At 40.0% G+C, this 27,809-nt stretch overlaps 1 protein-coding gene across 5 annotated transcripts in view; it reads right to left on the reverse strand.

Moving 5' to 3' along the window:
• Positions 1-27,809, reverse strand: part of PPP2R5E (protein phosphatase 2 regulatory subunit B'epsilon) — a 108,406-nt gene that overhangs the window by 31,236 nt on the left and 49,361 nt on the right. For all 5 annotated transcript variants that reach the window (XM_034767829.1, XM_034767828.1, XM_034767827.1 and 2 more), the window contains exon 3: positions 9,324-9,520. In XM_034767829.1, the coding sequence (XP_034623720.1) occupies positions 9,324-9,520 (197 nt within the window). The remainder of the gene's footprint in view (positions 1-9,323; positions 9,521-27,809) is intronic.

Genomic DNA, 27,809 nt, shown 5'->3' on the forward strand with positions numbered 1-27,809 from the left:
TGAAGCAGTTCAGATAGTGGAGGTCAAGGATTGGTCTCCAAAGACCCTTCTTTTTGGGTATTAGGATGTAGATTAAGTAAAACCTTTCCCCTTGGTATTGTGGAGGAACCTGTTCTATTGCTCCTTGCTGCAGTAGGAAGTTCAGCTAGTGTGAGAATACTCTTGTAAGAGTGGTCCCTGAAGAGGGATGAGGAGGAGGGGTTTCACGAGAGGTAGGAATGCAAACTCTATCATACAGCCAGAGTGGATTACATTCAGCACCCACTTGTCTGTTATTGCACTCCAGCTGTTGAAAGAGCATGCTGGAAGTCCCCAGAATGGTGTGCTGGGGTTGGAAGGTGTTGGGCGTAATATTTCGCAGCTATCAAGCTCCCATAAAAAAAATATCGTCAAACCAGAGGTGGAGATTGAGATGCTGAGTCTTTTGTGGAGGTGGGGGGTGTGCCAAACTGTCCTACCTGACTCCAGCATAGCTTCATTAACAGGGAAAACTATTCTGTTAGTTCCAGAGGTGTGCAGGATGGCTAAGAGTTTGTGCTAGGAGTCCTGGACCACCTCAAGGAGAATCTGAAGCTCTCCAGCAACTCTGTGGAGAAGGTCCTGGAACCTCCTGAAATCATGGGGATGAGGGGGTGCAAAAGTCACTGTTTCATCTGGGAATGATGATGGCAATCTTGCTGGTTCCGGCAGAACCAGAGCGTAATATTCTTCCTCCTCTGTCGGATTTGGAAGTAGACCTGAGCATCCTCTTAGAGGGGAGGCAATGGGTGACTCCCTAGCAGATCAGATCAACTAGATACCAAGGCTCCCAACATGGCCAGTAAGAGGGGTCAATAGGCATGGGGTACCAGCAGCTGTGAGTTAGATGAGGCAGAGGTTGGTCCTGAACCTGTGCAGGTCTTTTGGGTGGTGGAGGATAAATATGGTAAGGGAAGAGGAATTCAGCTAATGGCTCTGAATCTCCAGAGCAGAAGGCTGATTCCAGCTCCGTTGGAGGGGAGGTGTATTCTGCATACGGGAGCTTAACAGGCTCCATTGCACAGTTGGTTCTCTCTGACAAGATATTATATCCCGGGAAACAGAGGGTCCCAATGGAGGAGAGGATTCTGCATCTGGGAGGGTGAAGACATCTTGTGGGGTGGCAACACATTCAGACCTCCCCAGTGTGAGGGGGACTCTGCTTGTCCAGGTCATCAGAGCTGGTGAGAAGGGTGGTATCCAGAGTTGGCAGTGATCGGGCTTCATTGGTGCAGATGGATCCTGGGGTTTGGAGTCAGGGATGACAGTACTGACAGGACACAGTCTGGAACTGATGTAGTCCAATGCTTGTGGGCGTTCTTGTTGTGCCTCTGAGACTTAGGATGTTTTAAGTCCTCATGGACTGAGCTGGTAGGCTTGCTTACAGTCGAGTCCGACTCCTTTGAAGTGAACTTTCAGGAACACTTAGTCTCATGCTTATGAGAGTGCTTCCTAGCTTCCCAACAAGGCCCTGCCATAGGTCTGTGAGGATGGATTCTACCGCATCAGAGTTGCACTTTGCAGCAGGAAATGCACGCCTTGCTGAATCAAGTGAATGTATGGGGGCGGGGTTTCATCAGCCTGGGTCCGATTGGGCCTCATCGCCTTCTCCATGAGGTGTTTGTGGAGACAAAGCTCCCGCCCTTCTCGAATATAGCTAAGGAACGAGATCAGCATACACTTGCCGCAATGTGAGCTTCCCCAAGGCAGTACAGGCATCATTGGTGATCATCACTGACCAAGAAGGACCATGGTCAAGAAGCTCGGAGTTTGAAGCCCAGCGTACTGGGCATAGTCTGGTACCCAAACTGGATGAAGTTAAAGCTGTGGACACTCTAGATTCCAACCTAAACCAAGTGGTGGTGAGAAGAAACTGAAGAGACGATTAGTCTGTACCACCTTTTATCCCCTCGGTCAGAAATACAAGGTGAACCAGGGTGCACGTGCGGACCAATGGACACTACTTTCAAATTCTCTGGCTCAGGCACACGGTACGCATGTGTAACTCACAGTAAAATACAATAGAGACCATTACTCAAAGAAGCACAAAGTTTTTCTCTAATTTGTTTTTCCAGTTTATTTACTTTGCTCATTTAAAAGCTGTACATAGTCAGTTTCATCATTTCTCCTGTATAATTAGGTAGTCAGTTTCCTGGGCTGAGCAAATGACCCACACAAACAGGAGTCAGGGGGGAAAAAAGCATTCTAAAAATAAGCAAATCTTATTCTAAAACCACAAAAATTGGTAGGAAAACTCAGGGGCAGGTGTAGTAGCTGAAACTACTTATAACCCATTGTCTGAAAACAACTTGATTTCAAGCTGAGGGTGCTTCTTTAACAAGTACTGAGTGATTGGCATCCAACTAATCAGTTTGCTGTCAATTATATTTAAAACAAATAAAATGTGTGAAAGCGTTAGGTTCTGCGTGAACACGATTGTTTTCTTTTCTTGCTTCTACTGCCAATATCACCTGACAATCCTCAAGCAGAAATTTAAAATTACTTCTTCAAATTCATATTTTATAGCTACATCTTCTGTAAATTTCAATATCTCATAAATGCCTTGGGTAACTTTGCAGTTAGTTAAAGCTATCTGGGGACTTCCATTACAAATCCATTATTAGGTTCAGAGGATCCTAACTCTGCAGTACCATTTTATTCCTGGAAAAAAAAAAAAAAAAAACTTTTAAAAAATGGAGTTCAAGAATACAGGAGTTCTTAGGTGGTTTCAAAACACTCTTTGTGTACTTTTGTAAATTTAGCACTGCAATCTTTCAGGCAATGACTCTGGCACATTGATATTTCTTAACTTGTTGTCACAAACCTTCTAAAATGATGTTAAAATGAATACTTTAGCCAAAATCTGTCACTATCCATTATTGGGAAATTGTAATGTTTTATTTATTTTATTTAAACTTGATATTGTGTAAATCTAATCTGATTTTTTTCCCCAAAAAACTACAGAGAAAATACACAAAGCAAGTTATTTTAAAAAAATGTTAATACTAAAGAGGTACAGATTTGCAGTACATCTGCTGATTCAACCAGCCTTTAAACTTGGGAACATTTGAAATTGGATCTGGATTTTGAGGCCAGGGTCCACTACTAATCATAAGCAAAGCTAATGAAAATGAAGAAATTCACAATTACGGTAAGTCTGACTACTAGCACCGTCACCTAAAAAGGATTCCTCAACAACTGCTTTGTTTGCCTTGTACACCAAGGGTTTGGAGATTAGCTTTAACCAGGATTAGCTTTATCTACTAGCTCTCTCACTTCTGTTACATTCGCTGAACCAGATTCTGATCTCTTTCCGCAAGTATAAACCCATTATGAAGTCAATGGAATCATTCCAGATTTATACCACGGGAACAGAGATCAGCATCTGTCTCTCTGGATGTATTGTTTGGTAAACGATGTTTGGCTTAGTTATTTACAACAGATTTCTGCCTGTCCCTGTGCTGTTCACAAGCCTTTTGGCCAGGACTGTCAGAATAGTCCTGATTTGAGTTTAATTTTGCCTATGCAGGTTAATTTTTTCATTGCACTTAATTTGTAATGATAGAAAAGTTCAGGAAGACACCTAGTGCGCTATGGTCAAATTTTGCATTTAAGAGTCAGGTAGTAAAGGAACATTTTGCTCTAAAAGTTGTGTATCACAATTGAGTTTCATTATCCAGTCAATAAAAGGTAGTGTGTTAGTTATCCTGGGTTAAAGCATAAACACTACAGCAAATCTTTTGTGGGGGGTTTATAATTTGCAAAGGGAAGAATGGGCACCTACCACAGAAATTCATTCAAGGTTTTAAATTTAACCAAAAGTCATTTTTCCCATCCATTTGCCTTTTTAAATAGAAACAGTCAGTTTCTCAATCTACATGTTAACCTTTTGAAAGCATAAAAAAGCCCTAACAAGCACACTGTAGGATAATGCACGGATAATACAAACATTCATTTTATTCAACTAACAGTGCTTAATCTAATAGCAAAATCACCATCATTACTTTATTCTAAGCTTGCAAATTTTGCTCAGACAGTGGTAAATTATTTCAAATGAAGTAGCATATTATTTTGTCCATAAAACTGTATCACTGACATTTTCTTTTGCATACACTGTGTTTTACGTGGTAAGGGTCTTTTTCTTCAGACCAGCTGAATTCTAAAGGATGTAAAATGCTCACTAAATGACACAACAAAAACTGCAGGGGAAATGGGCTTTGTGCAATACACTCCTGAATAAATCCTCCGATTTCCATTAGCACAAGTGCCAGTTATTCTTCTACTGCAAGTGATATTGATAATTCCTATAAGGCCGGTGATAGCCTCATATGTCAGGTGACCACTAATAAGACTTTTTCCCCGCCAATACAAATTCCAAAAGTTAGCACAGCTTCAAAAATTAAAACAAGCAAAGCAGGTTGGTTAAAAAACAGACTGATAAACGTAATCAGGGGGGAATGGTGTACACAAACGCAAACATGAGAACAAGAACATAGAGAATACCAGAATACTGGACCACAGCATTAAGTTTTAAATACCATGAACTGCATGAGCTGCAGGCCACAGATCCATGAGTAAGCTATGCTGAGCATCCCAATGAGTGCCTATAAAACCTTTATACCATACCACTAACAACATGTATTCTACCAAAAAAAATTAGAAACATTTTCGAGAGTTTTAAAATATTATTAGTAATGGATTTTATATCGCTTTATCTATAAAGCCAGGCTGCCTTAGTATCATAAATCAACTTTTTAGGTTTTATAGGCAGAGAAAAATTACAATTAATGCATTTTAGAAAACTGTATAAATGACCTAAAAAGCTTTTCCATATGGAATATATTTTTAAAGTCAGATGCCTCCAGATAATCAAGACAAGGAACAAGTGACCAGCACTTTAGCCACTAGTCCTCTAGCTAGCGTGACTGCTAGCGTGTCAAACCTTCAGCTCAAAGAGGTGTTTTTTTATCCCCTCCCTGCTCCTCCTTTTTTTAAAAAATCAGTCTTAAAATTGATTCCCTTTCCCCCCTCCAGATATGGAATTCCACCCCTCCCCCACAAGATTACACTGGCCCAAAGGCCAGGATGGCCAATATTCTTTCCTGGATGGGTATGTCGCAACCCAAAAGTGCTAGACATCCCAATCAAAAGAATACTCCACCAAGTTTTCCAAATAGCATTTATATTTAGTTTTGGTAGGTCTTAAGATATCATACCTTAACATCAAAATATTATTGTGATGAATGTGCTGCGCAGTCAACACAGAGCAGTGTGATGAATTTACTAAGGGTGAATCTGCTGCTGTTCTCCTGGCTCCTGACTGGATCATGACAGGTCAGCCAGAAAGGGAAGATCAATGGCAGTTGGGAGGATAGCTGGAGACCTGGAGGAACATGCACAAAAGCAGCTGTTCCTTGTGGCTGTTCATGGTCACTGAATGGGTGTACAAAGCGGCCTTCACACAGTTAGGTCTATCTCAGTTTAAGAATAACAGGACTCATGTAGATATTGTAAATAAACAAGTTATACTATACCTGACTTCACAACATCAATTTCTCTCCAGCAACTGAAAGCGACCTGCTGCAAGGTTCCAAAATTGACTACTGCTTAGCCAAGGGGAAACACTGTGTACTAAACATCTATTTTAGGTAATGTTGAGGGATTCTCTCTTCCTCTAAGGCTTGTACAGCTGGACTCATGGTACTATGTGAGTTTAGTTTTTGCTGGCAAAGTGATGAAAAAACAGTACATGTCTAAGACCGTTTTCCTGTAAAATATGTAGCATATACAAAATACATGCTGGTGTGGTATAGCAAAAAATATTTATTAGCACTCATTTAGGATGACCTGCATAATTCACTCATGGATTCAACACTCATGAGCAACATGACCCCAGCATGTTTTAAAAACCTTTATACTCTATGCCACATCATCATGCATAACACTTATATAGAATACATCTGCAAAGTGTGTGTGCACGTGTGTACTTTATAGCTGGCATAGGTAACAATACCTGACACTTTCCATTGTAAGATCTTGTTTTCTTTTGCTTATAACTTTGCCAAACTTTAACCATTTGGGCAGAAATTTTCCAAGCCATGCGTCTTCCTTAGGCTGAGGTTTCTTTGAAAATTTCAACAAAAACAATTCTGACACTTCTCAGGAGTATGGGAAAAAATGTTGATTTGCCCATGTTAAAACATTTTTACAACCATTTTATTGAGAAGCTATAGCACCTCCATGCTTTCGAGAAGGGACTTGAAATTTGGCAAAAGGGTTGTCCTGTTGTCAAGGGTGTGAATTTTTGCTGTTCCTGTGAAAATCTGCCCAAATTTGGCCAAATTATGAGTCAGTTTGGCAGCCAGATACCTCAAAGATTGTTTGCACTGAGCATGCAGGGACTAAGCAGGACTTTCACCGCATTTCCTCCTCCTGGCAGCCAAGGACTGCTGTACCACCAGGCACAGGAACCAAAACTGTTACTCCTGTGGTCACAATGTTCCCCTGTTGGCATCCAAGCAGTGAGGAGGAAGAGGAACTAGCTTGACTAGAATGCAGAGAAGTGAGCAGTTAGACCTGGGACAGGGAGCTGAGGGTAAGGAAGAAGACTGGGACTCAGACAAGGACATGCCAGTCGACAGCAGAAAACGAAAACCTAGTACTGCTATCAGTTAGTCCCTGATGTCAAGAGGCAGAAGCCTGTGCTGTGCATATAAAGTTCCCAACACTCGACTTCCACGTGGTTCAACGTGATGAAATTTGTTTTTTCGGGTTTTTCCTTTAAAAATATCACATACAAAAAGCTACATTTAAAAGAATGTTAAAATCAAGTACTCAAAAGATAGGAAATGATAGAATTGTGATTGCCTGTAAAACCTTAATTTGCTCCCCTTGTGTGTATACATTATGATAGCCTTTAATTACATGATGAGAACTGTTTTTTTTATAGGTACCCCACCCTCCCTTCAGTGCACAGGATGAACCAAGCTCAGGGACTGAATCTGCACAGAAAAGGAAGCTGTGGTCGACAGCAGAGGTTCTCAACCAGGGGTACGCATACCCCTGGGGGGTATGCAGAGGTCTACCAGGCGGTACATCAACTAATCTAGATAATTTGCCTAGTTTTACACCAGGCTACATAAAAAGCACTAGCGCAGTCAGTACAAATAAAAATTTCATACAATGACTTTTATACTGCTTTATATACTACACACTGAAATGTAAGTACAATATTTATATTCCAATCGATTTATTTTATAATTCTATGGTAAAAATGAGAAAGTACGCACTTTTTCAGTAATAGTGTGCCGTGACACTTTTGTATTTTTATGTCTAATTTTGTAAGCAAGTAGTTTTTCAATGAAGTGAAACTTGGGTTATGTGAGGCAAAACAGACTCCTGAAAGGGGTACAATGATCTGGAAAGGTTGAGAACCACTGGTCTGTAGGACCCCCTTCTTCATTTGTTGTAGAAATTGGAAGGTGTGCAGTAAGTGATGAAGGGAACTGCAAGAAAAGAAAGAATCATTTCATGGTTAAGGCAGTTGAATGCTGCCCCGAAGAACTGGATTCTATTCCTGCCTTTGCCAAAGAATTCCTATGTGATGCTGGGGACGTCACTTAAACCAAACTTTTCACAAGTGATCACTGACTTTCTGAATGCCCAACTTGCACTTATCTGATTTGCAGAAGTGCTGAGCACTCTTAGCTGCAACTGAAGTCAATGAAAACTTTGCTCTGAGCAAGTAAAAATGATAAAAAAAATGTTAAGTTCTCTGAAAAAAATCAAGCCTTGGGCATCCAAAATTACTGGATACTTTTGACCTTTCTCTCTCTGTCTCAGTTCATCATTTCTGAAAAGGGAATACCACCCCCTGGCCTCACAGCAATTTTATGAAGATTAATTAATTAATGTTTGTGAAGCACTCTGATACTATAGGGATGAGCACCACAGAAACCCCCAGGAGAAAATTAATAATTCTATATTCAGAGCGGGGTTTGAATAGTATACAGTAAATAAGGAATGGGGCCACACATGGAACAATGAGGATAAAACATGATATTGAATAGCTTCTGTTCACTGAGTAAGCACCATCCTTCCTGTGTACTGAATAAGGCAGGGGTCCTGTGAAAGAAACAGTATGTGATCATATAATTCTAGACTGTAACATAATGCACATGCATAAGGCCAAATTAACATTGCCCATGCAATATATTTTAATAATTACATAAAAAGGTGCATTAACAAAGTGAAGGTAGCAAAAACAAGCACTCAGATGTTAGGAAATGCCAGGATTAAGTTTCCATATGAAACCTTAACATTCTTTTAATGCAGTTTTTTTGTATTTTTCACATATAGGAAATATGCATAACACAAATTACACACACACAAATACATATTCCAATGGTATAAAACATACACTTCTACATAATTCAGACAATCACTAGCGTAGGTATGTATTTGTGTATAATTTGTGTGTAACAAAAAAAATAAGGTGGATGCATACCGCAATGTAAAATTTATTCATAGTTCTCTATAAGTGTGTGGCTGTTACCAGATTCAATGATCACATAATACCAGTATAGAACCAACACCACAAAGTCCATTTCTGAATATCTGTCTTTTGCTTCAGGAGGCAATTTAGTAAGAGTTTATAATATCGATCTTAAAGCTTGCAATTAATGTTCTTCACTTCATGCTATCTGGTAGTCGTTCAGTGCTGATGTTGAAGGCACTTGTGTTAGCTGATAATTTATTAATAAGATTACCACTACCATTGAGAACTCCTGGTGACCTCTTAATTGTAGTTGCTATGAATCTACAAAGCAAAGCACTGCAATTTTAATGTTGATCCTATGCATCACTTTTCAATGCTCAGTTACATGGCAAAAGTGACAAAGTTCCTTAGTGATGAGATTTTATTAGATTTAAAGATGGCTTTTATCTTACAAAAAATAAAGACAAACAAACATTCTAAAATTATTCCATTCTGTTTCACTAGGAAAAAAAGCACAATGAGTTTGTGTCTACTTCATATTCTGAATGCTGAAATTTGAACTGCTCTGGGTATACTTTTCTACATATTTGACACTCATGTTTTGATGTCCTAATTTGATTTCACTTAACTGCAAGTGAAAATTTGAGTTTTATTGGTCTTAGAAGTAGTATCCTCTGGTGACGTTTACTAGAAAATACAAACCCAAAGGCCACATTTAGTCCGCTTATTCCAGGGTTCATTTTGGCCCCCAATATGTAACTGGCATTGTATGTGGATCTAAAATGTCCACCGTAAAGAAGAAACTCACCATTCTAACTACTTCGGGGTAAGTCTGCTCTGTCAAACAGCCTCTGCTTATTGTAATGTAGTCCACCAGTTCATTAAGAGTGGAGCGCTTGTATTCTTTCATTTTAAGGTCTGATAGTGTGTCCATGAAGTCAAAAATTACACAGCACTGCTGAAGTTTCTTTAGGAACAGTTCAGGCTGCTCTGAAGATGGAACGTCTATGAAACAAGAAAGGAAATCTTTGTGAGTCTGGCATCTTTTTATATGAAATAGGAATTCTTTTTGAAGAGCAATTTCAAAAGAAAGCAGTGTTCCATACAGTTTTCATAAAACAGTGCTCAACCTAATAATTAAACCCTTTATAGAAATTTCATGCGTATTCAGTAGTTTTGAGATCTTGGATACCGCATGTACCACTATATTTAATTTTTTTGCTTTTAAAAGTAACATTTACCAGATCTCCAAGACTTAGAGGAGAGTACAAACATACCTACATATCAGACCTAACCCTGCAAGCTGCTCAGAAATCAAGTACCACCGACTTCACTGGAATCTGAGATGCTAAGCATCTCACAGGATCAGAGCCACAGTTAGCTCACACTATAAAGAAGGAAGAAAGTTCTAAAACTTGATATTTCTATCTGCTCGATCTGAATTAATCTTTATATTTCAAAAAGTGCTGTACCATACAGCAACACCATCCGAATAAATCTGACTTTCCAAACAAATTTTCACAGTCCCATTAATTTTTATTCCCATGTTGACACTTTCTGTAATAAAATCAATTGTAATTTTGCAGTAGTCAATGAAGCTTTTCTGTTATAGAATCCTGCCAAAGCAACAGAATATGCTATCCTTTACATATAGTTTATATTTGAACACCCTTCTTCCAAAGTAGAAAAATATTCTTGGATGATAAAGTAAGTGCGTATATATTTGCTGCTTTTCTCTGTTTTGCCAGTCTTACTGGATCAATCGCTTAGCAAAACTACATGAAATAAAAATGGACTCAACAGCACTACCATAAATGTGCTCAAACACTTGACAGTTTCTATTTTATTCACAGTGGCAGGTTAGTTACCTTATTAAACATTATTTCAAAAGAATATGTAGTACATTTAGTTTATCTGATTTTCATGTAGACATGGGGCTAATGATAATAGAAAAATTTTAGAACAGAACCTCCTTACCTCCCACCCCAATTTTTTTTTTTTTTTTTAAGAAACTGCAGCTTAGCTCAAGAGGTTTACACAGCACGATGGACTTAGTGATCTTCAAAGAAATGCTACAAATAAAGCATACAAGCTTATTCTATTCAGCTTTCAACTAGAAACAGTTAACACTTCATACATTTGTAATGTATACTGTTTTAATAATCTGCAAAAGATCAACTATATCACACTTTCTTCTCTTAATACAAGTCATATCTTTTACGTAGTCACATTTCTTAAAAAGGGATGCACAAATATAAAGGAGGGCCAACATTTGGCCCACTGGTATGTTTTTTGTTTTGTTTTTTAATCTTCAGGGTATAGTGTTGATCAGGTTAAGGAATACTTGAAAAACATGGGAAATTGATAAGTGTGGTTTATTTTGGAATAAAGCACATTAATTAAAGATTTAAATTAAAATTATATATACCTATGCCTAATTTCATGTTTAAAAAAATTTATGAATTTTACCAAAAGTAAATCCTTGCAGAACAAATTATTAAAGGCTCAAATTCATATTAATAGACTAAAGGATTGCACAACTGTATTTTATTTTAAAGTGCTGAATAAGAATGCTTCCTAATCCACTACACATTAATTATTTTTTGTTGGTATAAAAAAAGCAGTGAAGATATTGGATTGCTGTAGAAACAATGAATACGTAATCAGCCATATGGCTGACATTATGCACTAAAATATATAAATCTGACACGGCAAAGCTCAATACCCTCTGCAATTTCTTCCTGTATGTGTAGCACTTACGGAGCAATTATCGATTCCATCAGATCCTCAACCTCCTTGCTACATAGAATAACCCCTGTCGTGGACAAGCTGAGTTGCAGATAGTTGGTTTTATTCCAGATCTCAGATTTGCTAGGCATTTAGTGAGCTCTGCAACACCCATGTCTGAGTCAAAGGAGAAGATGCCAGATAGATGTCAGCAATGTACTAATGATACTGCAATTTATATCATGTTCTAATGCCACACAACGCATTCCCAGAGGCTCTGTATAGATGTTGAACAGAAGATGTGACAGATTGGAGTCTTGCAAATCTCCACAAATAAGAACCTTTGAGATGGAGCAGCCAACCATCACCACCTTCTAAAAACTATCAGAAGCAATGAGCAAAACACCATTTTAAAGCTATTCCAGCCTGTGACGTTATTGATATAGTCTGGGACCATATAGATCATTGTTGCAACCAAGGTCCTGTAGTGGCACCCAAATCTTGTATATAGGGGGTCAAATGGGGTGTCTGAGAAAAGTTATGGTTTACTGGTTATGATTATGCTGTCTATATGTGTGTATCAGTTTTATAGTTGAAGTTATGAATACCGGCTCTATACTGTCTGTATTGCAAATTTATGCTATGCTTCTGGGTGACATCCCAGACAAGCTAGTGTTAGTTCTTCCTAGCCTGCTTGATGGCCCATTAAGAACCATCAGCTATACAATGGACTCATTGAGAAAAAAGAAGAACAGGAGTACTTGTGGCACCTTAGAGACTAGTCTCTAAGGTGCCACAAGTACTCCTGTTCTTCTTTTTGCGGATACAGACTAACACGGCTGCTACTCTGAAACCTGTCATTGAGAAAAGGCAAATATGCCTTGAGACTCAGCAAAGTATGCAGGGACTGGCCCATGTGACTCCAGACTCCATTTTGCTGTAATTTTCCACAGTAAGAACAAGGAGGTGTTCTTACACCTGGAAAAGACTATATAAGGCTGAGGCCTCATCTCCATTTTGTCTTCAATCCCGCTTCTTACCTCTGGAGGGACTTTTGCTACAAACTGAAGCTCTGAACAAAGGACTGAGGACCCATCCCAGCTGGGGATGTATTCCAGAGACTTGATTTGAACCTGCAGTTTATTCTATCGCTGCTGCAAGCCTGAATCAAGAACTTTGCCATTACTGTATGCAATTGATTCAATTTAACCAATTCTAACTCTCATCTCTATCTTTTTCCTTTTATGAATAAACCTTTAGATTTTAGATTCTAAGGGATTGGCCACAGCGTGATTTGTGGGAAAGATCTGAGTTGTATATTGACCTGGGTCTGGGGCTTGGTCCTTTGGGATCGAGAGGACCTTTTTTGTGTATATTGGGATATTGGTTTTCATATCCATTTGTCCCCATAACGAGTGGCACTGGCGGTGATACTGGGAAACTGGAGTGTCTAAGGAAATTGTTTGTGTGACTTGTGGTTAGCCAGTGGGGTGAAACCAAAGTCCTCTTTGTCTGTCTGGTTTGGTTTGCCTTAGAGGTGGAGAAACCCCAGCCTTGGGCTGTAACTGCCCTGTTTTAGCAATTTGTCCTGAATTGGCACTCTCAGTTGGATCCCGCCAGAACCGCATTGTCACACAGCCATCTTGATAAAGTTACACAGCTGTGTCAGCAAGTGCTGAAATCTGATAACAAGTCAAGGGATATCAATAAAGGTATCTGGCCTCTGCCCATTGCACAAGAAGAGCAACAACTTCCATTAGTACCACTTCCAGTCTGAAATGTCACCAAATTAGGCCAGGGGCTTCAGGGAGCTAGATATCTGTCATGTTTTCATGTTGCCATTTTCTTGATGATCTTTCACAAAAAAAGGAACTTCAAGAGTCAGACTGGGAGGTGGCTGATTGGAGTTCAGAATTTTCTTTTTTAGTAGTGGCCTAACTACAGTGTGTTTGAGGGATCCTAGAACCTAGTCTTCTCTGAGATGGGCACTAACAATCTCTTCCAAAACATAAGCTATGTTCAAATGGGGTAGTTGGTATCTATTGTATTTAGGTGTATTTCAGTGTTTATTTCCACAACATTTATAATGCTTAGTTCTAGCCTGTAATCTGTTTCAAAACTTTTTATAATTCATTACATTTCTTTGCAACTTACATATTGCATCAATAAAACCCATGATGTTAGATACACACATTTATGTATATATTTTTATATAAATTGTGTATCTGTTTTGTAGTAGATGGGAAGGTAGGGGTATGGGTCTATATTAGCATAGGTGCTGACTCCACAGATGCTCCAGCCCTGGAGCACCCACAGAAAAAAAATTAGCAGGTGCTTAGCACCCAGCGGCAGTAGGGATATAAATAGGGTTTAAAAATAGTAACCATGTAACCTATTAAAATTCTATTGGTTAAATGGTTAACCATCAAGGAGCTGACATAGGCGAGGAACTAGGAGTGCAGGGGGTGCTGCAGCACCCTTAAGTTTTATATGGGGTCCCGGCTGCCAGCCCCACATCCCGGCTGGCAGCCGGGACTCTGGGCAAGGGGCCAGCAGCCAGGACACCAGGCATGGACGGCAGAAGATGCTGGGGGTGGAGCGGGATCAGGAAGAGGTGGGGCATGGGTGGGGGCTTGGAGGAAGTGGTGTAGTGAGGGTGGGCCTGCAGCGGAGGGGGGTCATGCACCCCCCTTGTAGAGAGGAAGTTGGCGCCTATGTATATTGACACTCACTATGTCTGTCTAAAGGAAAATTAACTCAAAAAATGGTTCCTAGGCTTAAGCCTAATGGCATATAGCACAGCTCACCCCAGAACATGTTACATAGCTTATCTAAACTTACTACAAATTACAATGCTGGGGAACCTTAAACTAAAATCAGGGGTTAAAAAGGCACCACAATAATTGTTAATCTCTTTCAAAGTTCTCTCAATTAAAATCTTGGGGAGAAAATAAATTGTATTTTCCAAAGCAGAAACTACAAAGATGATGCTATGCAAGACGCACTGCACCAGAAAACACACTAAAACTAAGTCATTATAGACTTTTTGTAATCAGTACACAAATTGTGAAAATTCTTCTTAATCTAGTCCTTCTTTAAGAAGCAAATCATCAGTTAAGCAATCAATTAGAACAGGGATCAATTCCTGGGGAAAAACTGAATGCAACACAGTTTTGAAATTGCTCTTGGCAGTTCTGTTGGGAAGGGAACGATGAACTCTCTAAGGATAAAGGTAACAAAGGACTTTGGGAAGCAGGATGCACTCAGCACAAGAGGAAATGGGTCAGCAGAAATCAACAAATCAATCTTCCATGTTAAAGTTATTTTGTGTTGCCAGTTCCCACTACTTCAGTTCAGTTTTCCATCATGAAAGGTCAGTTCTTTAAAAGACTGCCGTCTGTGAACAGAGGTCCAAAGACGCTACTGTATAATCTTTTAATCTTTCTAAGGGATGGACTGGAGAGGAGATGATGAAAGACTTTCAGTGCAAAATAGAATGGGGCAAGGGAACTGTCAGCTTCTTTCTGCTGGTAATCTTACAGGAGCCTCTCTCTACCAATGGACCTCCAAATCCAGTTTACTATTACTGTCAGTCTACCATACTGAAATGGTGATCACATATTAATTATCTGCACTAAAAATAAGGTAAAACTACGTATAGATTTCTAGTTATGAATTAGAAATTGATGTTTACTTGGGGTATGTTGGCATTCATAACTACATACCTTAGAAAAATCACTATTGCACATCAAAGCAGTAGCAGATTTCTCAAGATACACAGCAATAATCATCTCATAATAAAATCAAAAGGGATAGATTCGACCCAATAGATTCTAACTTGTGTTAATAATACCTACATTGTACCAAGGAAATAAGGAAGGTCTGAAAAAGAGCAGGTAAAGGTGAGGAAGTCAAAGAATAAAACATAACAATTAAGAACAGAAATCACTTCATCTATAGTCAAGCTGCAATTTCCAGAAAGATAAAGAATTAACTTGCATAATTAATTGATAAGACACAGATTGACGTAAATTAACACAAATTTAAGTTGTGCCCAACAGGTGAAAGTCCCATTGTTTTCAGTGAATTTTGCAATGTTTTTATTTTTTCCTAAAGAAACACTATCAAGCTTTTAGAGCTCAAAAATTAGTTACACTGAATATTACAAGTTTTATTTATTTGCAGTTATAAAGATCAGGGTACTCACAAAGGACAGATGTTTGCTCTAACAAACTACTGTAAAACAACCTCCCCCCGACAACACACTATAAATACAAATCAAGTGGGGGGAATGCATGCCATTACTAGTATGTTTAAGACACACCAGAAGGTATGGTTTTCTTTCTAGTAAACAAAAAAATAATAATAATAATTAAGTGAGTGGTTGAGGGAATCCTCATTTTGAAACCTTTAAAGAAAATGGCCTTTGAGGGGTGAAAAGCTTGACAGTTTCCCCTTTAGCTATTTAAAACACATAACAAAAAATATTTTCATATCAGATTTCTAGATGAATTAAGTTCACTGAAGTTTATGAATAATTAGTAACCTGTAACAAAAATTAGTATGAATCACACAGTTATAACCAAATCAAAATAGAGCATTATAATAGAAACACTTGGGCAACCTTATCTGTGGTCCTCATTAGCACTCCTAGAACAGTAACTCTAAAATATTTTAAATATTTTAAATATTTCAGTCATGTTAGCTTTTAATTGCTTTTCTCAAACTAAATAATCCCAATACCAACCCTTTTTCCTTTGTTATTTTTGTTACCCTACACTATATTCTTGTAAATTTAACTATGTTTTTGTTCAAAGATGGTGATCAAAATTTGACATTACAGTATTATTGTGGACAATAATAAATAAAAATATACTGTAGTACAACACTTTTGTATTTACATAATATGACACTCTTGATACAGAACATACATTTTATGAACAAATTAAAAGTATCTTCTTGAGGATTGGGTAGAATGAGTTTGTGCACTAGCTGTTCACTTTCAGAGAGCTGGCTTCAAATCCTTCTTAAGGTCACAAATGAAAGTGAGTTAGGGTGACACTAGTCATCATTTTACAAATTACAAAACCATCATACAATTTGGGACAGATTGGCAGTCTCTACTCAATAGGGGCCTGCGAATAGAACAAACAAAAGGGTTGCAGATTGCAAATGAAATGTTTGGAACATGTGCAGTAAAAACTGGAAAACGCTCACCTATATTAGGATTGCCCCAAACCAATGCTACCAGACTACTTGTTTTCATTAGTACTAACTTCATCCTCCAAATGTTTTGAAGACAGCTATTACTTTCACTACATTCATTACGTGGATTAATTAATTTATGCATAAACAAATATTGCCTTCTTACACCTTAGAAATTGTGTGTGATATATTATTAAGCTTGAAAAAATCCAAAACACAAACTGAATGCAAAACAAATCCCATAGCCAAGAGGAAAACAGAACTAGTAATTAAGAATAAATGTTTTAACCTGCAATAGCTGTCGGATCTTATTTATGCCTTCCAATCACAAGAGAACTCTGTATTCACGTACTTTCCCCAAAAGGTGAAATCATTTCAGCATCAGATTATTAACAGTAAAAGACAAAATTTATTCCATATAGACATTCCAGATCTAGTGCAAGCCATTTATTGCTCTATCTACTTAAAATCCTACGTCCTGCAGGAATTTTGTATTTTTGGGATTAAGATATTTCTCACTAAATGCATATTTTCCTTGGGTCAAATGAATCAGACTACTTTATAATGCTGATTCTTGTCAGCCATGCTATGCTTTTCACATTGGTGCTGTTGTTATGCAAGTATTTGGTCATAGGATTACACATTTCCAGAGAGATTTAATATTATTATATTTAAATAAATTTAGACTACTATAAGTCTATGAAAATAATAAAGCACTACACAGAAGTATTAAAATTATTTATAGCTGAATAATCAAGTGCAGTCCTATTCTGAAGTGACTCTAAAAATGTCATTGCACATACGGTAGCATCTCAATGATATCCAGATTAAACATGCTCAATTTACATGTGAAAAGGTATTTTGCCAACTATCAGCCCTGCAAACTACAGGGGATCTGAAAGCCAAGATGGGTTCTTCCTTTCTTTCTTGTGCATCACCACCAGTTATAAGTATTATGAAAGCCAAATTTCCCCATCATTTATATATCTCTACATCACTATTTTTGCCAATGGATTTGCCCTGACAATCAATTGGCCCAGTAACTGGAATTTACAAAACAATTCTATTATTGACATGCAAGAAAGAATAGAATCTAGCGTACCTTCTTTTAGCTTTATTCCAAATAAAGAAAGCAGACCTGTTATGTAAAAAGGTACATATTTATACAGACATTTTTCAAAATAGAATTTCACTCAAAAAGTACAACCAAGTATATATTTTTTTCTCTCTCTCTTACACACACTCCTGAGAAGTAATTTGCCTGATTACTTTCATTTAATTTTCATAGCTAACTGACAATATTATGAATGCTTTATGGAGTCAGTAATCGCTCACCTAGAATAGGCTGCTTTTTCAAAGCTGTTCCCCCAACTCTGCTCTCTACGTATATTGAACCATTATACAAGCAGGGCAGAGTATTGTGAGCCAAAAATGCAGGGTTAACTGGCACCAACATTACTCATGTAGATATAAACATCTCAAAGTACCATCATTACTGCACAAAGTGAGTAACTTCCTCTTCTTCTTCAAGTAGTGTCCCTACGGGTGCTCCACTCTAAGTGACTCCCGAGCAGTGCCTCTCCCCACCGGAGGCTGGGCTTCGGAGTCGAGTCACCGAATGTGGCGTCTGCAGCAGAGTTCCCCAGAATGGCATATTGTTCTGCGAAGGTATGTGCAGATGCCTCAGTAGCTGCTCTGCAGATTTCTGATATACAGATACCCTTGGAGTAGGCGACGGACAAGGAGACAGATCTCGTAGAAATCGCTGTACCTTTTGATCTATCTGCAATGGAGAGGAAGAGTCTCAGAGATTTTCTAAAAAAAATCTTGTCCTGTCCAAATAGAAGACCAAGGTTCTCCTCATGTCGCGCATATGGAGGATGGCTTCCCTGTTATCCTGATGAGGTTTGGGATAAAAGGTTGGAAGGTGAATAAGCTGTTTCACGTGAAATGCATAAGTAACCTTGGGAGTGAACTTCGGATGTGTCTAAGCATGACTTTGTCAGGAAAGAACACTGTGAAGGGGGTATGTGCCATTGGACCCGCTATCTTCCCTATCCTTCTTGCCGAAGTTATAGCGATCAGGAACGCCATCTTCATGGAAAGGTGAGTTAAAAAGTAAGTGGCCATGGGTTCAAATGGCAGCCTATTCAGTCCTTTTAACACTAGATTGAGATCCCATTGTGGAGAGAAGCCTGGGTTGAGGAAAGAGGTTCACATTGCCTTTGAGAACCCTCTTCGTAGTCAGGTGGGAGAAAATTGAGTACCCTTCTACCTGCTGGTGGAAGGTCGCAATTGCTGTTAAGTGGATTTTTAGTGAGCTAATAGAAAGTCCTTATTTCTTGAGAGTGAACAGATAGTCTAGGATTACAGGTAGAGTGACTGCATCCAGGGTGATGCTTTTGGGCTGGCACCATATTCGAAATCTAGTCCACTTTTGTAGGTAGGTACGACAGTTAGCTACTCTTCTACTGTGTAATAACACTTCCTGTATCTCCTCAGAGCAAGATGTCTTTATGTGCTTGAACCACAAAGGAGCCAGGCTTTGAGCTGCAGTATCCACAGGTTGGGATGGAGAGTGTGTGCCTCTTGTTCTGCAACAGAAGGTAAGGAGTCATTGGAAGAGTCATGGTGGACAGTACACCAGTTGTGACAGGTAAGGATACCATGTGTGTCTGGACCAGGTGGGAGCAATCAACATATTTGCTTTTTCTCTTTTTATTTCCAAGAGGATTTTCAGTAATAGAGGGAATGGGGGAAAAGGTGTAAAGGCGGTCCTTGCCCCATTAGAGGAGGAGAGCGTCCCGCAGGGAGTGTAATCCAATCCCCCCTCTGGAGCAGTACTGTGGATGTTTCTTGTTCTGGTAAGTGGTAAACAGGTCTATTGTGGGTGTCCCCCATTGTCAGACGATTCAGTGACACTCCACGACATATATCACTCATTCATGATCATGTGGGAATTTGCGGCTGAGACTCTCCACTGTTGTGTTGTGCACACCCGGTAGGTAGGCTTCGGATATTGTGACATTGTGGGAAATGCAGCAGTGCAGTTCCATAGCTTTAGTGCTTTCATGCACAAGGAGGGTGATCTCGCACCTCCTTGTGGGTTTATGTAATATATGCAGGCTATGTTGTTCATAATGACTTTTGTGTGCATGCCTCTGATCAGCAGGAGCAAGTGAGCACACACATTTTTTACCGCTCTGAATTCAAGCAGGTTGATGTGACGACATGTCTTGGATGGAGACCATTTGCCCTGCACTGTGAGATCGTTGAGATGTGCGCGCCCCATCCTATGAGGGATGCATCAGTGGTAGCGATAGAGAAGGCTGAACAAATGTAATTCCTCTACATATGTTTATTGGGTCTTTCCACCAATTCAAGGATGGTCTGATCTTGGTGGGCACCGATAGTAGTTTATGTTGTCTCTGTTCAGTCTGTAAACCAAACCACGCTTGGAGGCATCTCATGTGCAGTGTGGCTCATGTTAACAGAAGCTGGAGGCAGTGTCTGGCCGAAATTTGGGGGCTGTCTCTAGAAGCGTGAAGAGGCTGAGGAATCTGTGATGTGGGAGGAGCCCCGTCACATGGACGGAGTTGAGGCCAGGTCCGATGAATTTTAACCTCTGTACCAGAGTTAATGTCAATTTTTGTGCATTAATTTGAAAGCCCAGATTCTGATATAGATGGCTGATTCGTAGGGCTTCGGTGAAGGGAACGTGCCCAGAGGAGACAATCATCCAGGTAAGGATAATCATAATGACCTGGGAGTGTAAGTGGGCCGCCACTATGGAGAAGACCTTGGAGAATACTCTGGGGGCCAATGAGAGGCCAAAAGGGAGTATTCTGTACCGGCAGTGGTCTTGGCCTAGTGTAAACCTGAGGTCTCGTCTGTGACTTGGTATGATACAAATGTGGAAAGGTCAAGGGGCTGAGAACCAGTCTCCTTTTTCTAATCCTGGAATAATTGTTGCTAATGTGACCATCTTGAATTTCTGAGCCTTGACAAATTTGTTGAGCACTCTGAGGTCTAGAATGGGTCTCCATACTCCCTTTTTCTTCAGTATCAGGAATTAGCAAGAGTAGAAGCCTTTGCCTCTTAGATGTTTGGGCACTGCCTCTATGGCTCCTATGTTGAAGAGATAGCTTATCTCCTTTCGTAGCAGGATCTCATGAGAAGGGTCCCTGAAGAGGGTCGGGGATGTTTTTTAGGAGGGAGGGAGGCAAAATGTATGGAGTACCCATCTCAAATAATCTCCAGCACCTATTTGTTGGAGGTTATCCATTCCCAGAGGCTGCAGAATGGGGTGAGATGGCATCCAAAGAGATGGGTGAGGTTTTCCAGCATCAGTCGGTGTTGAGGAGAGTGGTCTATGGGCACCTCAACCAACCTATCAAAACTGTCGCTTTGAGGAGGAAGGTTGAGAGGAAGTAGATTGAGATCCCAAGGGTTTCTGTCTGGGGAACCTGGACTTCTTCCTCTGAGATTCATATGACCTTTGAGATGGATATCGCGACAAATGGGGTTTGAATGACAGCTAATGGCTGTACTTTCTCTTATACCCAGGTGTGTAGATCCCGAGGGATCAAAGAGTAGCCCTGGAGTCTTTTAAGGTGTGGAGGGACGATTCAGTCCTTTCAGCAAATAGTTTTGTCCCTTGAAAAGGCAGGTCCCTCCACAGTTGTTTGAACCTCTTTTGGGAAGCTTAATAGGTGCAGCCAAGGGGCTCATCTCATCATGATGGCATCAGAGATGGAACGTGCCGCTCGGTCAGAGCATTGAGTGCAGAATGGAGAGATGTATTTGCCACCAGTAGGTCTTCATTGACCATGGCCTTGAATTGTTCCTTGTGCAAATCTGGGAGCTGCTCAATAAAGGAATTGAGTTTTGAATAGCTCTGGTAATCATATTTCGCCATTAAGGCTTGATAGTTCGCAATACTGAACTGAAGAGTGGCTGAAGAGTATGTTTTCCTGCCAAAAAGGTCCAGGTGCTTCCAGTCCTGGTCATAGGGAGTGGATTTGAAACGGTGCTGGCAGCCTTTTGAGTTAACTATGTGCACTGTGATCAAATTGGGAGGTGGGTGGGAGAAGAGAAACTCCATGTCTTTCACCAGCACATAATACTTTTTGTTGGCCCGCTTACATGTTGGTGGGACTGACACGGGGATCTGCCATATGAGTTTGGCAGGGTCCAAGAGTGCCTCATTAACAGGGAGGGCTACTCTGGACGAGGTAGAAGAATGTAAAATGTCCACTAGTTTGTGGTGTGACTTGGTCACCTCTGGTAGTGGTATCTGCAGTGCCTCTGCCACCCACTGGGACAACTCCTGTTGAGAAGGAACTGTGTAGGGTTCCCCCCCCACCCCCCGCACTCGTTTGCCTCGTGCAGGCTGAACGGACACCACTACCAAAGTTCTCCGATCAGCAGCACAGGGACGCAGACACCCCTACAGTGGAGCACCCATAGAGACACTACTCGAAGAAGATAGTGAGCTTAAGCCGAGAGCAGATTTTAATTTTTAGGCTCAGGCCTGTTGATACATCTGTATTTTAAATACAGATCAACAGTTTGTCTGGAAGGCAATAATCAAATACTATTTCTCCAGACCAGGCTTTGGGTCTTCCTGAGCTGTAGAACAATACGATTTTCCTAGACTAGTGATCATAAAGGAAAATTACTGACCTGCAATTTTACTTCTCTGAAGATCTCACAAGTCTCTCCTATCCAGTATATTGCACCTTGAATGCAAGATGGGCCATGAATAATCTCTGCACCTTTGGGTTTTTTGGAGCTCTGAAGCACCAGTAACTGAGCACATATCACAATATAATCATGCCAGTTTCAATTATTTTGGTAATTTATTTCAAAATATCTGTCAGCAAGTATGTCTGTAACAACACAGACCCAAAAAAAGAAGATTCTGGTAATTTTTTTTTTTGACAAATAGATTCCTTACTAGGCATATTAATACAGTAACTCCTCGCTTAACGTTGTAGTTATGTTCCTGAAAAATGTGACTTTAAGTGAAACGATGTTAAGCGAATCCAATTTCCCCATAAGAATTAATGTAAATAGTGGGGGTTAGGTTCCAGGGAAATTTTTTTCACCAGACAAAAGACATATATACACACACGCACAGTATAAGTTTTAAGCAAACAATTTAATACTGGTACACAGTAATATTGATTGTGAAGCTTGGTTGAGGTAGTGAAGTCAGAGGGTGAGATATTTCACAGGGAATGCCTTACTGCTAAATGATGAACTAGCAATTGGCTGAGTCCTCAAGGGTTTACTCACTGTTGTTAATGTAGCCTCACACTCTACAAGGCAGCACGAATGGAGGGAGAGGAGACAGCATGGCAGACAGAGACACACAGTGTGTGAGAGAGAGAGATGCGCATTGCTCCTTTAAGTACTCTGACCCCACTCTAAGTACACTGCCTTTTAAAAATCGATCAGCAAGCTGAGACGGCAGCTGCTGCCAGGAAGCTCCCTCTGTCCTGAGCCCTGTCCTGTGTCCCCCCTGCTCTATGGAAGATGGGGTAAGCGGAGTGCAGGAGCAGGGGGATACCCTGACTTTAGTGCCCCCTGCCCCCCCTCCCCGCACAGCAAGCAGGAGGCTCCAGGGAGCAGCTCCAAGACAGAGGGCAGGCGCAGCACATGGCAATGGGGGGAGGGACAGCTGAACTGCTGGCAATTGATAGCCTGCTGGGCAGCTGCCGCACAGGGAACTTAGGGGAATGGGGAGCTGATAGGGGGGCTGCCGGTCCACCCTGGTTCCAGGCCCCCACCAGCTAGCTGCAACGGGCTGCTCTTCCTGCAAGAAGTAGACAAAGCAGGTGGCTTCCAAACGACGTTATAAGGGAGCATTGCACAACTTTAAATGAGAATGTTCTCTAATTGATCGGCAATGTAACAACGAAACCACGTTAACTGGGACGACTTTAAGTCCAAAGAGAGACTGCTGAACTTGAATTAATATGCAAATTAGATACAATTAACTTAGGTTTGAACAGAGACTGGGAATGGTTGGGTCATTACACTAATTGAATCTATTTCACACTTTCTATGGGTCATCTCGATTATCACTTCAAAGGTTTTTTTCCTCTCTCCTGCTGATGATAGCTCATCTCAATTGATTGGCCTCTTACAGTTGGTATGGCTACTCCCACCTTTTCATGTTCTCTGTATATATAAATATATTTTCTTTCTGTGTGTTCCATTCTATGCATACGATGAAGTGCACTGTAGCCCACAAAAGTACTCCTGTTCTTTTTAAGTGAGGAGTTACTGTACAGAACTTTGAGTAATTAATTTAAATTACAATACAGAACTGTATTTCCTGCACCAGTCAGAAGCAGTGCAAAGGCTTAGGGAAGTCAGGGGTAAGGGAGGAGCTGAGGGAAGGAGCCTGGAGTGAACCTGGAGGATTGTTGGGTGTGGGTGGAAGAAGTATGGAACAGGTTTTTTGGGGGATGAGCGGCAGAATTGTTAGGGAGTTGGGGAGCCTTCCCCATGCAGACCCTGGCTGACCCCAAGCCTCTCCCATTCAGTCAGGCACATCTGCCCCGTCCCCACACCTCCCATGGGTCTCTGCAGCCTCCTCCCTCATCCCCATGTGTCCCTGCAGCCCCTCTCCCCATCCCCTAGCTCAACACTGTCACCCTACTAGCTCCTGAGCCTGCACCCCAGTCTGTCCCCCCGACTAGCCATTCTGAACCCCAGTCTGTGGACCCCCCCGCCCCCAGAAGCCCTATGTGCCCCACTCTGTCCTAACTTGGCTCCGTGGGCAGGGTGCTGTGATGAACTTCTACTTCTGCGGGAATTCTGTGCCACAGGGCACGCACCGAATTCCCTCCACACACACACCCAGAAAATACGTTGTGCCACAGAAGTGCTGCAGTTCTCCCTTTTACCCACCAGAGACCGCTATGGCACTAGAACAGTCAGTTGCGTTCATGCTGCTGGCTGTTCTGGTGCCACAGTGGCCTCTGGTGGGCGAAAGGCGGAACTGAAGCACTTCTTGGGCAGAAATTTATTTTCTGTGGGGAAAAAATCTGAGACATGAATTCTGCGTATCAGTAGTGGCGCAGAATTCCCCTAAGAGTATACTGTTTCAACTCTTGTTAGATACATACTCGTACCACCTTTTTCATGTAGGGGGGGCTAATCCTGCAATAGATGATGGATCAGACTCCAACTTTGCCTGAGAACAAAACATGCACAAAGTGCAAATAGCCCTTGTGTTGTAATTTGATAGTAAATATCTCAATTAAGATGTTTCAGAGGGACTGGCAGCTGGAATGGAACATGTGTAACAGGGAGGAAGGGTGCTCATGTTCAAACCAGTACCCTAGATGGCCAAAAATATAACAGCTGGAGAGAAGGAATGTCAAGCAAGTTTGACACCTAGAAACCACAACAGCAAAAAGTACAACTGCCTGTTGACTAAGATATGACAGTGATGTCAGAGCACAAATGCCTATCAAGACAAAGCTCCAGTAGGTTTCACTATGTCTGTCACTTCACAATGACTGTCTTTATACATTAAATGAATTGACTGAGTGCACATGTTATTTGACAGTCATTTCAGATCACCACAACACATCACAGTAATTTTGTAGTTGCATTCCACTCAGACTGGAGCCAAAAAGCAAACTGTAAGTCACATTCTAATTTACATATATGATATATTAATTAGTCCTTGAAGCCATGATCAAGTTATGTAGATATGCATACCTCTTTTAAGAGTGCAAAAATTGTATTGGGCTTTGACCCTTGCCAGGGTTTTTTTTTAAATTGCATTAAAAATGCAGCATTTATTTTATCCATACTACAGACTTATGAAATTCCTGTATCAAGTTTATACAAATAAGAACCAATCAACCATCTGTATGCTTGTGAAAACTGAACTGAAAGCACTGAAAATCCAGATCGTCTCTCCTCAAAATGGTTTCAGTACTGGGAGCTGCAGTGCCCTTTTCCTTGATACAAGGCTACTACGGTCTACATTTTGGAGGGGCAAAGCAGTAATTTAGTACTCAGTGGAATAGGGTAATTTAATGGTACCTGTAAAGCTTTCTATAACGTGAACATCTATTTCCACTAAGAATTGGAGAAAGATCAACTCATTTCCTATAGGGCACTTACCTAGCTATTTGAGTTGGTTTATCAGAACTTGCCATCAAAAGACTGCATTCCATTAACACTTGCCCTCCCTTTTTTATTCTAGAAGAGGATTTTTTCCTTCAACTCCCTTCCTCAAAATAAAAACCCAGTAAGAGTTAAAAATATGATACTACACTATGCTCTGTAAAAAATTAATCACTCTTTCCTATTCTACATTTTTAGTTTTAAACTTCATTTATAGTTTGATAACAAGTGAAAGACGATATTTTATAGAAAAACAAATCCAATACAAAATGAATCAGAGGCAGAATAGTAAAACATCATTCAATACTATAAACATTTGAAGACAAATCTTAATTCCTATGTTTGTTTATTCTGGTAATTTTAGAGAGACTATTACCACCTCTACTTTATATCTTGGTAACCCAACCTGTGTAAGATTACCTAAGCATCAATGGTGATTTTTTTAGGTTCCACTAAAAATTCTGAATCACTGTCACCCACCTGTACAAACCAAAATGGGAGTAATTCCTCCTATATTTAAAACTACTGACTCCTTCAAACCAACATGATCCCCTCTTTTGTCACAAATTTTCTATGGTACCCATTCCTATTCTTGTCCTTCCGCTTCCTAGATCATTCACTTTCAGTTGAGAATTAAGCATGTTACTCTATAGCAAGACACAAGAAAATAACAACATGAAATGGATAACAAAGGTCTCTTGGTTCTGAAACAATCATCTCAGCAATGTATCTGGACTATATAACCTCAATCAATTCAATTTTTTTTTTTATTCCAAGCTCAGTTGATGGCAAGTGCTACTATCTATGCAAACTTTTTATTTTGGTAAATTTGAGAAAGACATTTATCCTCTGTCCAATAGTGTAGGTAAACATTTAAAGTAGTTTATACATTTAGAATGTAAGGCTTTCTGATTTTTTTTTCAAGAGGTGGGGGGTAGGAACATAACTGGAACAAGTTATCATTTGATTCTATTCTATTCACTCCTAAGCGATGGACTGAATTGCTCAGTTGTGGGTGTAGAAGTTCAACCAAAGAAAACTGCGCCGTGCAAACTCTTCAAAATGCTTTTATCTGCCCACCAGCACAAACTCCATCTTCCTCAGGTTCAGCTTCAATCAGCTGTTCTTTGTCCATGATCATCTTTAAGGCCCATACTATACTATTTAAGGTCTCACTGCAAGAAAAAGCCTCTTGGGTAAAGTCACCTGTTAGTAAAGAAAATATCCTTTTCCATGATGGCAAACCTAATATCAGTATAGGTGACCAAAAAAAAAAAAAAAAAACCAACCATAATATTTCCTCCTTGCATTCATTGCTGATTTCTCCCAGATTCAGTGGCATTGAGAGATATAGTATTTCTTAGGCAGCTTTTTAATTACTTTTTGTACACTGAATACAATGAAACCTATACAGTATCCCTTACCCTTATTTTGTTTATTCCCCAATACAAAAGATACAGTATTAGACATTAAAGTATGTATTAGTAATTATATTCACACAATACTTTCCAATAACTTGTCAAGCCAATCTGTGCTGTACTCCCTATTTACCTGCCGTTTGTGTGTATGCGCACACAAGCCTGCCTACCTTTGTATATTTGGCTGTAAAAGTTACACACATTACTGTGAAAATAAGCATATGCCATAATCATTGCATCTTGGCAGGCAGGGGTAGTAAAGTTCATTATAGCATGTTTCTGTTCCAAATCAGTAACTGTATTACTGGGTCATGATGCAATTTGACATCAGTATTCTATAATATTTTAATACACAAATTCTAATGTTGCGTTTACAATTTCCCCTGCATGTTTTAATTATTTAAAAATTCTACCGAATTTAATTAATTGAAAAGCTATTTTATTACGGATAACTGGAAACTACACAGATGTAGATGCAGCAAATGCCAACCTACTATTATTATATAGTTATAGACATCACTCTTAGCCACACAGTAGGGGTTTTGCATTGCAAACCTAATACAACCTAGATTAGTATTATTAATGTCCACTGTGTGCTAGGCAACAGAACCAGAACCATTAGCTGGCACTGCTAAACAGTAAATGGGGATAAATTTACATATTATCAAATTAATATTATAGGACCATTACACTACTTTAATAAAGGCCAACTCATTGTAAAAAGAGATGCAACTTCTATTTCTGAGGGAATTCTGTGCCAAAAAATTAAAAATTCTGCAAAATTTTGC

The sequence above is a fragment of the Trachemys scripta genome, chromosome 4 (assembly GCF_013100865.1).
Source record: "Trachemys scripta elegans isolate TJP31775 chromosome 4, CAS_Tse_1.0, whole genome shotgun sequence".
NCBI lineage: Eukaryota > Metazoa > Chordata > Testudines > Emydidae > Trachemys > Trachemys scripta.